The sequence below is a fragment of the Melanotaenia boesemani genome, chromosome 5 (genome assembly GCF_017639745.1).
Source record: "Melanotaenia boesemani isolate fMelBoe1 chromosome 5, fMelBoe1.pri, whole genome shotgun sequence".
Taxonomy (NCBI): Eukaryota; Metazoa; Chordata; class Actinopteri; order Atheriniformes; family Melanotaeniidae; genus Melanotaenia; species Melanotaenia boesemani.
The window spans coordinates 24,013,772-24,027,214 of NC_055686.1; the positions used below are offsets into that span (position 1 = coordinate 24,013,772).

Here is a 13,443-nt window from a genome sequence, read left to right on the forward strand (position 1 = left end):
ATTTCTGGATGTTGTTTAGCACAAATGGTGAGCCATACCTCATCCTTGCTAGCTTGATGCTCATTATATACTTAATCCTGACTTCCTCATCATCCAGAACATGGTTATGTACTCATTAATGTATATTTCTGTCTTTTTTTTACCTCCTAAGTGTGTTGTTGGCACCAAATGTAAATGTATTTGTTTCTAAAAACAAGTTTTTCATTAAGAACACATTTTGTGTCTTTTTAAAGATGCAGTGTGGCACAAAATCAAAGGTCATTGACAAAAAAAACTCTGATATTTCATTATAAAATTGTGTTTCTATTAGTGTCCTTCTTCACTTTACAAAAATAACTTATATTTTTATTCTCTTAGATTGAGCCATTTATATCTACTTCCTGTTGGTCCACATACATGACAGCTGCCGTATTTGTCCACCATTTTTACTACGGTGTCTCTAAATGGACAAACAACTCTGTGTGTGAAATGAAAACCCTCTGAGCTTTAAAAACTGCAGTAACAGCTTTGTTTAATAGGTGTTAATGCATCGTTTGGGATAAGAAACACCTTAAAAGGAATATAAAAGTCTGTACTTACGTACACGATTTTGAAATAGTCACCTGCAGTGCAGTCATTGCCACACCTGGTCACTGGATCACTGGTGGCCACTGACGGCCACTATCCATTCACAACTGTGCTTTACTTTTGAAGTAATCTTTACAACTAGATGTTAGTAATTCTTACACACTGTACCTTTTAGGTTCAAAACAAATTTAAAAGTTACAGGTTTGAGATTTTGTTGCATACAAGAAAACTTCTCTTTTTTGGAAATGGGGTTTGCTTCACAGCACCACATCACACACCAACACCTGGATATCAACACACTCGCCATTTTGAATGTGCACCTTGGCTAATTAAACAAAGAAATGCAAGAGGATATTATATTATTGGAGGAAGCAAGAAACACAAAAAGTTACCGAGCAAGAATTAACATCAGACTGACTTTTACTGGACAGAAAAAGCTCGGAGAAGAGACAGGACCCAATAAGGATACTGAATCTGCCATGGTTCAGTGGTGCTGCTTTAAAAAGGCAAAACATGTTCATTTAAAACATGTCACATTCATGTACAAAGGCAGTTCAAAGGGATTTCCATCTGGTATGAGAAACAAAAGCATAAAAGTGATTTTACTACATAAGTACTATTGTTTTATACTTATGACACTAACAACAGCGGTGTTGCATTTTAGTTAAGGGGCAAGTCAGAGGAACCGATGGAGAGGGTCCTATTCTGCTTCAGTGACTTGCAGCACAAAACAATCTTTCCAAGCTGAGCAGTGCTCCCATATAATCCGTTTGACACCTAAAAGCACTATGGACCAACTCTGCTAAAGGCTGTAATGAACTTAAAAAATGTTGCCAAAAAAGTAAATGTCAAATAACAAAATCGAAAGAAAGCTGTTAATAAAAGTGCTCCATTCAACTTTGTGATTAAGATTTAATCTCTGTTTGTTTAGCATCCAGATGTCCATCAAACTGTAATTAAATTATTTCTAACATTTAGTTTGGTGCATTAAAGTGCATCACAGCCATTGTCAGAAAAGATTGTATAAGAGGATGTTAAAAGGTCAAAATTTTGATGAAGTACAATACAACAAAATGCTAATGAATTATTCATTTGCCTTGTTAACAAGTCTGGTTTGTTAGTGCTGTTTAAAATCAGATGTGCTACCGCTTTCTCCAAATGGCCGACCATGAAAACAACCTGAAAATATAAAGAGCTGACCTACACAGCCATATTTCCCTGACTGGGGAAAAAAACAACAGCTTAGTGGATGTGAAAAACACTCACATTCCAGTACAATTTAAGGCCATACCTGTCCGCAGACTGAATCACTGTTAGTGTGATGTGTTATCACTGACACAATGTACATGACACATCACTGTCATTGGGCCCCATAACAAAGATCACATTCCTGAAGAGAAGGGCACATGTATGTGTCACAGGCCAACTCACAAAGAGTAGAAGGCTTGTATTTGTTACTGTTGTCCACTCATTTCTTATGCATTGATGCCTGTGTACGTGATTTTGTGTGTGTGTTCTGAGAAGAGGGTCATTCAGGTTTCATGCCCTGGCTGGCTTAGTTCATAGTAAGGGACTCTAGAGGGATTTAGTGATAAAGCCTGCTCCATTGTCCAATTGATGGAATGTACTGGTCAACCATGTGAGAGTGTGTGTGCGTGCGTGCGTGTATGTATGTGTGTGTGTTGCATATCTGCATGTGATAAAACGTGTATCAGGATATAGACATTCTTGTGTTGCCATCCTTTGTGGGTTTTGGTGACTCCATTGTTAATGTGAGGGTGTTTCTTTTTGCTTTTATGTATGAAACTATTAAACAAGGCCTGTGTGAGTTTATTCTCGTGTTACTGTTAATGTGCATTTACAATAATCAGCTTTATTCTGTATCAATAAGTTGATTCTCCTGAAATCACACTGTCTGGCTTCTTCAGCATGATGTGGATGACTCAAAGTGAAGCTTTTCCGTGTGCAGACGGCTGCTGGAGGGAATTAAAGGCCAAACTTTCATCCAGGAAACTGATCTTAAAGTTGTGTTAAATTTTAAAGTTTTATGACTGAGACATTTCTTATAGCTGCTGCAGTGAAAGTGAAACACCCATTAACCTTTGATCACCTCACTGTATATTCTATAATGCATGTGAATATTCCACACATAATGATCATTAATCCCGACATCCTAAACATCTCGTATTTTTTGGAAGGTTATGTGCTATCTATCATGGGTCGTCGCCGGAACCTCCCCAACATCAACTCTCCAGACTGGGGCGTCCGCACGCAGGCTGAGAGGCAGGCTGTCAACTTTGTTGTGCAGGGTAGGATCAATGGCAGTTATAGTGCTGGTCAGAAATGATGGCATCACTGACCTTGAAGCCATCTGAAAGGTTCTGCTGTCTGCTGATAATTTATATCATTCTTCCACTTCAGTGTGCTCATTCTCTTCAAAAGTACATTGGTAGATTTCAGCTCACTCCAAAGATTTTTGTTGGGATTTAGATCAGGTATTAATGCTAACTCCTTTAAAAAGTCCATATTTTAGTTTTCTTTGTTTTTCTTTTCTGTGCATTGGGTTACACCCTTGTTGAGAAACCCTAAACTTTTGCCTGATACATTTATTTCTAACACTGGGTAAGACATTGTGCTCCGAAATGCCTCGTAAATCTCCTCCTCCTTCCTTTGGTACATGAGTTGCCTCTAGAGCTAATGGCAGCAAATCAGTCCCACAGCATGATACAACCTCCCTTGTGTTTTAATGTTGGTAGAATGTTCTGTTCTTTGGGAGCTTTTTTTCATCTTTAAACATTTTAATAAGTGATTCTGATTATAAAAATGTTTGTATTTGCATTTATTGATATAAAATATTCAAATGAATGTGCTTACAGTTCAGACGTAAAAGTAATTCTAACCAGATCAAAGTCTTTAACAAGTTCTGGTTAAACTGAATTGAGTAGTTTTTTCAGATATAACCTCAATATGTTTAAATATGACCTGTTACCTTAGAAAATAGCAGCTCCTTTACTTTTGTGGTTTTGTGTGTGTGTGTCTATTTTATGTTTAAGTACAGGTTCTGCTGCTGATCTCTGTAAAATGGCTATGATCAGGATCTTTAACCTGGTCTCCTCCTCCAGCTCACTCTCTGCCAGGTACCAACACTTAACACGACGCTACAATATTAAATTAAGATTCAGATGTTGTATGTGTTGTTTAGACCTCTCTACACCATGACCCCCATGTTGTCTTCACTCTCTAAGAAGCCTCTTTAATAAAATTGTCATTGGCTCAAGGTTCAAGGAATCTTTATTATCCCTTGAGGGTAATTTGTTGCACAGCAAGCAGTAAAGATAATCAGTCAGTGCACAATCACACAAACAACAATAAATATCAAAAAGGACTATGATATGTTTAAAAAAAAATAGAGCTACCTATTCAACAGGGCGTTGGCTGCAGGGACAAAAGAATATTTGTTTTTGTTAGTCCTGCATCTTGGTAGGATGTACCTGCGCCCTGGTGGAAGCAGCAAAAACTCACGAGCCAATGGGTGGCTTCGATCCTCAAGGATTAAACGAGCCTTGTTTAGCACTCTGGTTTGATACAGGGCTGAGAGGTCATTCAGGGAGATCCCTGCAATTTTCCCACACAGTCTAACAATCCGCTGCAATCTGTTCTTGTTTTTGAGGGAAAGGGAGCCGTACCAACAGATAAAAGAGAAAGTTAAAAGGGATTCAATAAAACAAGAGTAAAACCTGCATAAAAGTCCTGTCAACATTAAAACTACGAAGCTTCCGATAAAAATGCATGCGCTGGTGAGCCTTCCTGCACACAGCGTGGACATGAAGGTCAAAGGACAGCCTGTCATCCAAGTGGGTGCCCAGGTATTTATAAGTGTTAACCAGCTCTACTGCCTGGTACTCAATACTGACAGGAGAGATGTTCGGAGGATTCTTCCAAAAGTCGATGCAAATTTCTTTTTTTTTACTGATGTTAATATTTAAGAAGGATGACCTGCACCAGTTGGTGAATTCCTTCACTACCGTTCCGTGATCGGGGTCATCACTGCTCAGCAAGGACACGATAACTGAGTCATCCTCAAATTTAACAATGTTACGACCTACGTGTTGACTGCGACCCTCGTTTGTGTATAAAACAAAGAATAAAGGTGAGAAGACGCAGCCCTGAGGGGATCCAGTGGAAGAGGTGAGGGTGTCTGACAGAAAACCATTTACTCTCACTTGTTGTGGTCGCTCTGTTAAAAAGTCAACCAGCCAGGCTACAAGACCAGAATCAATGTTGTGGGAATCTCTTAATCTTTCTGCTAAAATGTGTGGCTGAATTCAGTTAAAAGCAGGTGAAAAGTAAACAAATAAAAGACGAATGACCTGGCTCCCTCAAGGTGGGTTAATGCCTACTGCATCCTCAACATCTCTGCATGACCTGTAAGCAAACTGCAGTGGGTCCAGATTATCCTGGACACAGGTCAGAAGTGATTCCTTATTTTTTCAAAAGACTTTATGACCAGGGAAGTGCAGCAGGTTATTAGGAGTTTTCGGAGATGCAGATTTGGATACTGGAACAATGATGGAATCTTTCCAGAGTGAAGGAACCTTGTGAAGCTGGAGGGATGTTTAAAAAATAAAACTAAATATATCTGCCAGCTGGACAGCACAGTTTTTAGGGACCCGATCTCCAATACCATCAGGACCAGGATTTTTCCTTTCCTTAACTCCACGGAAAAGTTTTACAGTGTTGCTCTTTTTGACAAAAACACTGCCCTGAGAAGAGACAATATTTCTACAAATGGACAATTCTTCACTATTAAAAAAAAAAAAAAAAACTGTTCAGTTCATTAGAAAGCACCAGATCAGACCTTCCATTTAGGGCGACATGGCATTTCTTTGGTTGCATCCCCATCATGGATTTCACCCCCTCCCATGCAGGGCGAGCGCTGCCTGCACTTAGCATGCTCTCAACCTTGTCCTTGTACCTGTACCAGGGCCGGACTGGGACCCAAAGTCAGGGCGAGAGTCATACACTCACTCAGGCCACCCCAACACATATACTGCATGCATATGCTCACACTTGTGCAAGTGTACATACACACACATGGACTTAATAATCACCAAAGCTCATTATTCTAGACCAGCATTCACATAAAACTACAAATCACCAGTCCAGTGCTTCTCTCTTCTCGTCAAAAGGTTCAACACAAAAGTCAAACCAGTACTCTTATATTAATGATGATCTTCTGCTGAGATAAATAACATGATTGTTTTATTTTGTCTGCAAATCATTTAGATGCAAGTTTACCGTAGTACATTCAATACACCAACAAAAATATTCACTACTAAAGACATGAAGTGGTCAACAGCAAGTTCACCTGATGTTATTCAAATAACATCAGAAAATTAAAAAGTCATCTCAACTTAGATAAGACACTGTCCAACTTTAGGAGGGTTTCCCAAACTTTATCATGCAGCAGCCCATCTGTGGAGATATGTTTGGCTCAGCAGGACCCACCAAATACTTCATGCAAGAAAATAAGCCAGGTTATTACCATGGGAACAGAAACACATCCACACACACTCCATATGGAGTTTTAACTAAATCCTCAGACGTCAACATTTACCCAACAAGCATAAAACGCTGCAGCCACATTATTTACATCCAGATTAACACACTGATTAAATCAAAAGTTCCCTCATCAGCATTTAACCTGGACTAATGAAATGTTCTTCACTCTCACAGCTGTGCAGCTACTTGTGTGTTGGACAGGGACAGATGTGGACAGGGACAGATGTGGACAGTATATGTGGATAGACTGTTATAGTCAAGCAGCCAAAGTATTAAAATATTCACCTGTTAGTTTATTACAACACAAATAATTGACAAATTATTTTATTTTATCCAAGTTATACCAGGAAACCCCAAATATGAGCTAGTGTATATAAACGGTAGTGTAGTTGTGTGTTTGGACTGATGTGATTTAATAATAAAACAACAAACCAGTGCAACATTTCCAATAGAATGAAGTTTAGACAACAGGTAGCAGCCTACCGGCTCATTATTACAGCTACATAAAAGGCTCGTGGAGAATCTCACCCAGTGATCTTCAGATAAAAGTCTGCCCCCCCCACCCCCCTCCTCCTGTTACTGACAGTTATTAAACGGTTAGCTCATCGCGGGTGACTGGACACCATTGCTGGTGGAGGATCTGAAAATACTGGAAATTTTCCGTCATTTCCCGCCTCCTCTTCAAACGCCTTCCTCTTCTTTTCTTTTTATTTTTTTAAATAAGTTCTCTTTTTGCTCCCCCTTCCTCTTTTTTTCGAGTCCATCAGCAGGCTACCAGCACCACGTTCCTCTGTCTCTGTTTTCATGGTGATTAGTTCTCGTGTTGAAAATAAAACTTGACTATTGTTTTTTTTTTTTTATCAATCGCCAGTTTGTGAAGGTAAAAACTGACAAACACAAATCATTTGATTGGTGGGCGAGTGCTAGTTTCTGCAGACCAATCAGCTTCACCGATGCAGTTCACCATGATTCTTTTTTACTTTTTATTCTTTTTTTTTTTTTTTTTTTTTTTTTTTTTTTTTTTTTTCCTTCTTCTTTCTCCAGTTTTCCAGAGCCCAGGCCACCAGGAATAGTCCCGTTGCTTCCGACTGCCAGTCCGAACCTGACCTGTACTTTGCGAGTCTGAGCTCCTTTTTTAGCTGTTTGTGAAGCTCTCTCTGTTGTGCAATGTCACCCTGCAAGAAGCAAACGTTTCTTTGGTTAATTATATTTTTGACACTTTTTGTCACCCATGGCTTGTTGTTATGGAAAAAAGATATTTCTTTCCATGGAATGAGCCTCACAAAAAGCAATATAAGAAGAGGCAACATCAGTTAGTTTGTCAAGATCCATACACACTTCTTTGAACAAGTCCCAGTCTGTGTAATGGAAACAGTCCTGAAGACAAGAAGAACTGATTCCTCAGACCAACCTGGAACCGAACGTTTCTCTGGCTCTTTACACTATATATCTCTAGATCTAGACTGGAGATAAGTTAAAGAAGTCGGTCACTCCAGAACACATAAACAGCACTTGCTCGTTTACCAGCCATCCAAATTAGTTTTTCCCAAATTAATTCTGCTGTCATACACTCAGGTAGAGCAAACACATATGAGCCAAAATATACTATTATTAAACGTTCATCTCAGGAGAGCAGTACCCAAAGTAAACATCTGTTGAAGATTAAACAATGAGGCACTTTTAACAGTGACTCTGTAATAGCAGACTGTGTTTTGTGTATTTCTGAATGTGTATGTAATTGCAGACTTCTAGCCCAGCTCCATGATGAGCTTCTTTTTGAAGTGGAAGACTCCCAGGTTGAACAGTTTGCAGGTAAAATAACTTCAAAGCCTTATAAATGTGTTGAGCCACCCCTTATTTTAACCAGACTTTCATGTAAACCTTTAGTGTTCTCAATTAATCATTTTCCAGACTTTCTGAAGATCTTTAAAAGTTTTTCTTTGGACATTTGCTGCTTTTTCGCACATTTCTGTCCAGGTTTGTAGCTGCCTATTTTCAAGGAAGTTTTTTTTTTTGTTTGTTTGTTTTTTTTTGCTGTTGTTTGTTTGCTAAGCTACTTGACACTGAATTATTCAACCATTAAAAAGCCAGCTAATTTAAGGGATTTTTCAGTGCGGTGCAAAGAACCAGTATGAAATTGTATCTATATGCACTTTATTACTAGCAGCCTGATTCAAAGGCACAATTTTCCCATTTCTTTAGTTATGACTGTGAAAAAGGTCAAAGATTACACAGTCTGAAAGATAAGAAATGGTATTTTTGCACCAACATGCTGATCCCCAAATAGTTATCAGCTGAAATTTGTTATGCCTTAGCATGGTGTGGAGTTTCTTTTAAAAACTAAAAAAAACTGGACAGGTAGAGGACAAAATAAGTGTAAGCACAAAAAACTGTTGTACAGCAGATTAAAAGTATTTGAAAGTGGAGTACTTAACAAATAGAAAAAAAACTATTTCTGAAATGTGTGGTCGTGCCTCAACACTTTTCCACAATCTAGAATACCAAGTTACCAACATGGTTTTATTAAATAAATAAAAACAGCTATAAATAAAACAGTAAAAGTAGTATGAATGAAACTCCTATAAAATATGATTTCTCCATCATTTCTGTTTTGTTTCCATCTACATGTGTGCAAACACTGTTGTGTGCAGTCCTGGTGAGAAGCACCATGGAGTCCCTTCAACACATGGACCATCTAGGAGTGCACCTTAAAGTAAGTGAAATGATATGAGCCTATAGATAAAATCATTCACTACTTCACTACAGCAATAATAAACCTGACATTAACTAAACACCAAGCAAATTGATTAAAATGCTCAAATCTTACCACACTTTCTGCAGAAAAACCTTCTGTAGGAGAAACCTGTTCTACTTAATACAAGTACATTTACAATCATGAGTTTGTGGCTGTTCTTCTGCCAGGCAAGAGCATGCACAATGTAATAAACGGTAGTTACTGTGCCTGAAAATCCACATAGACACCATTTTATTCTTTTGTCTGTGTTTCCTAGGTCCCCCTGAAGGTGGCGGTCTCCAGTGGGAAGTCTTGGGGATCCATGTCTGAGCTTAACATCCCTGCATTGTCTTTTCCTTAAGATCATCCTCTGTCTCCTCACCACTTCTACCTCCACAGCGCCAATTTCTCATATATATATATATATATATATATATATATAAATATGTTTTTTATTATTATTATTCTTATAGTATTCGCCCCCCCTCACCCTCCCTCCTCTGTTCTGAGCTCACCAGGTTTCATTTCTCATAGTCCCTCTCTACATTTCTCCCTTACTGTTCACTTGTCCTGTATCCATATTGCTATGGAAACCAGGCAGCTGCAGCTCCCCTTGCTTTCACTTCATCTGTATCCGGGGGCAACGGCAGGAGCCCAAGACTGGTTTGCACCGGTTCTTTTTTTTTTTTTTTTTTTTTTTCTTACTCTCTCGCGTCATCCTATAAAGTACAAAAAAGAAAAAAATAATATTGTTCTCCTCCATTTTTACACTATCTTCTTAGGACCGAAAATGTTTCCCCTTTTCTGTGCCAAGGTGAAGTGTCATGTTTTAGAGAGGGTTTGTTTCTCATTGGTTGGTTGTTGGCATGTTAATTGAGCTTCTGCATACCTTAAGTAACAATAAGTCACTGTTTTACCCTTAAATTTGTTGTTTTTACACTGTGTAAGTGTAAATAAAGCTTGTGCATTAAGTGTGTTGAACCCAGAAATAACTTTTGTTGTGGAAATTTCACATTATTCCCTTTATTATATTGTGTCTACTGATCACTCTCAGGGTAAACAGATTGTTTAAGTTCTTGGTAATTGAGTTTAATACTGAGTAGCCTGTTGCTATCGTAAAAGTGGATGCATTCTTTAGAACAGTTCGCTCTGACCTGTGTGACTTATCTGATACCAGCCAGACGCCTCAGGATGACCCAGCAGAGCATCCTGCCTTAATGTCACTGGGGTTGTTTATGTGCTCAATAAAATGAAAAAGCTCATTAGGTTTGCTGAAGTGTCTAATCCTTTGTGAGGAACAGACAATCTCTTTGTTTGTATTTTACAAGATAAAATACAGTTGTGACGTGATCATTCTGCTTAAAAGATGCTGCATGTGTGTTTCTTATCAGATTCTCTTCAGATCTCTGTGCTGTCAGACCTCTGAACAGTGTCTCGAATTGCAATTCTATTCTTTATTTTTTAATCCTGTGTTCAATAAACTTGTAATCATTTTTCACTTCAGAGCAGACTCCTCACCCTTGACAGAGTAACTTTTTGCCTCTACACTTTCCTCACCTGTCATTCATTACTTAAGCTGATTTGCTGATCTAGAGGTGTACAAGAGGTGAGGCAGCATTATCATCTTGATAATGGTTGATTATTGATGGAGATAGTATCTCACAGAAAAAGAGCCATGAAGCTTTATTTTCAGATCATAATAAACTTCGCCTTTCACGGACTACATTAACATGACACAAAGTAATGATCTAATGCTGCTTGGCTATAAGTATCCAGCTGTTTACTCTCTCCGGTTTATCCTTTATCTGCTCACTCGCTTGTCCACTCACCCTTTTTTGTTTTGTTTGTGCCTCTCGCATTTACATACACACACACACATTCCGCAAATGCTTGTACACACTTCAGAAACACACACATTCACCAGCTTCCAGGCACACTGACTGAGTTTCCTCGTCTGGCAGCCACAGTAAGACTCCCCTTTTTCATACCATCCTGCAATTAAGAGCCTTTAAACATTCTGAGTGACTCTTGCAGACTATACACCTTGTGACATTTTAAACAAAGCCTAACCCCTGTTACAAATTTAAAATGTCATGTTGGCCTGCTAATTATTAGAGTTGTCACTTTTTAAACTGGGACAAAAGTGATGTGTGGAATAAGTATTAGATTCCCAAATTACTGTCTTGTACTAAAATTTCTGTTGTTTCCTTTCATTTTCAGCTGAATGGATCTTTGCTTTTCCACTGACAAAAATATATTCTGCATTTTCTGATGGGAGTGAAGCTTTTCTTACCAGGTCAGCATTCGCTGTTCAGAGCCAGAGTATCAGACAGTGTTATGGAAATCTGCCCCCTCCATTCTTTTATTGTTTGGTGGTTTGAGAGAGCAAGGTCTCCCCTCTTTTGCAAGGAGTGGGGGGTGCGTGGGACTGGTATGTACAAATTCAAGTGGGCACTTTAAAAGGTAGGGTTGTCTTCTATTTCACAAAGCTGAAATACAGATATAACATCCACAAAATTTCATGGAAGTTTATGTCTTTTAGAAGATGTGCATGAGGTTACAAGTACGCCTCTTTAACTGTGTGCTTCAATTTAATCGGCTGTGCCATCAAAAAGAACGATGGTCTGGGTCTAGCTCTAAAGACTCAGTTGTCAAGAGCAACAGCATAAGCAACCCGTTGCTGCCTTAGAATGTGCAAGTGCACCCTACAGCTCAAATCATCATGGCTGTAATTCCCGACAATTATATCACTTTAATTCTAATATTTACCTCAGATTATTTATTTTTAGTGTTTTCTTATTTCTCTCTTATTCTCCTGAGCAGTAGGGGGGAAAAAATACACGTTTTACAAGCGCAGCATGTAAAAGCTTAATGCATCATCTTTTTAATTGATACAATATATGTACATCCTAGTTTCAATCATCATCACAATGCAAGAAGTCCCATCTTTATATCTATACAGTGTTCCTGTTGTTATCAGTATAAAAGAAAGGGTTAATAGCCACAAAAATAATAGTAATCCTGATGTGATATTACAGCCGTCTTCCAAAGGAATGGCAAAAAGGGAACTGAAAGTTAATTGACACCAAGAAAATCCAGCTTGTCACTGCAGGCTCACTGAGGTTGGGGGAGACTGATGAAACCAGCTGTGCCTACGCTCTGTTACAGTCTCCTTTTTTGTCTGAATTCCCAACACAATGCTTGGCTTTGTACTGTACATGTTAATCATATCCCACAGCATCACTGTCTGCCATACTTGACCCTGCTCTCTTCAGTTTCATTTGCATCCCTTGTTACCTTTCTGATCTAGTCGATCCAAGGCACTAATTACTCAGAACTTTACTTTCCACCTCTTCCTTGAATTTCCTCACGGGAGACAAAACCAACCTCTTCTACAGGTCTGCTAATTCTCAGATAAATTCCCTCAGTAACTATTTAACTCCCTTCCCCCCTTGAGTCCATCCACCTATTCATCAGTGCCTCCTTCCATTCCTCTATCTGGGTGGACTGGTTGATCAGCCTTCCTCTCCACAGTGTGCCTGTATATCAATCTCCTGCTGTGCTTTGTGCGGCTTGGTTTCCTGGCAACAGACAACAGCCATGACAAGTCTCCAGGGCAGAGAGTGCCTTTGCATTGCAGCAGCTTGCTGTAACTAGATAGCTCGGTCCAGGGCCACTGATGTTCATGGATGACTAAGGCTGGTGTGAGCTACTAGCTAACAGAGCTGCTGCTGTTGCTTTGAATCTGGAACGGTCAAGCAGGCAGACTGGACAAGAAAAGCAGTGTCCAAACATCTGAGCAAAGATGGTGCACTCTGAAAGTCTCTACTGTTACTTAATATGGGATTGTTGTGATGTAGCACAAATTAAGACACTTGTGCCACTGTAGAATCTCTTTAAATCTAATATATATATATATATATATATATATATATATATATATATATATTAATCCACAGTTGCAGTTACAAAAGGAGTAAAAATGACCCCGAAGTGCTATTTACAGTAAAATATACTTTACAACTTTACAGTTACTAACTTTAAGCTTTAAAGGAACCCTTTGAATCCCTCTGGTAAGAAACAACATAGTTGAGAGTTGTGATTTAGGCAGCTGCAGCATGTTTTAAATTGATTTGAGTCTTGGAGTTAGAGTCGCACTGCTTTCCTAAGCAAATTAACCCAAAGTCCCTATGGTTGAATAAAAGCTTAGTTAAGGGATTCACAGCAGAGAACATTTCAAGAGTGGCCGCACCATCTTTTTCTTCTGTCCGCTTGAAACGCTTCATTTTTAGCATCCATCATTTCCCTCTTGTCATTTCCTTTTGACATCTGTACAAATATGCAAATGTGCACTTCCACTTTGAGTTTTTAAAAAACACCACTTTGACATTTCTTTATAAAGAAAAATGAAAACAAACAAAACATTTTAAAAAATCTGCTTTCAGGCTTGGATATAATTATTAGTAATATTACAGTGCCATTACATTACTGCCACTAATTGGTACGGTCAAGGGATGTAATATCAATGCAGCATGTCATGTTTGTAGTATAAACCTTGTAGATAGTGTCATAATCTTGAT

At 38.7% G+C, this 13,443-nt stretch overlaps 1 protein-coding gene across 8 annotated transcripts in view; it reads left to right on the top strand.

Moving 5' to 3' along the window:
• Positions 1-9,846, top strand: part of poln (polymerase (DNA directed) nu) — a 61,462-nt gene extending 51,616 nt beyond the window's left edge. For 6 of the 8 annotated variants that reach the window (XM_041986419.1, XM_041986421.1, XM_041986423.1 and 3 more), the window contains 5 exons: positions 2,766-2,876; positions 3,626-3,704; positions 7,874-7,941; positions 8,781-8,842; positions 9,141-9,846. In XM_041986419.1, coding sequence (XP_041842353.1) covers positions 2,766-2,876; positions 3,626-3,704; positions 7,874-7,941; positions 8,781-8,842; positions 9,141-9,224 — 404 coding nt within the window. In that variant the 3' untranslated portion in view covers positions 9,225-9,846. Of the gene's footprint in view, positions 1-2,765; positions 2,877-3,620; positions 3,705-7,873; positions 7,942-8,780; positions 8,843-9,140 lie in introns of those variants that run through there. The other 2 variants (XM_041986425.1, XM_041986426.1) reach the window with 2 other exon arrangements.
• The last annotated feature ends 3,597 nt before the right edge of the window (positions 9,847-13,443 follow it).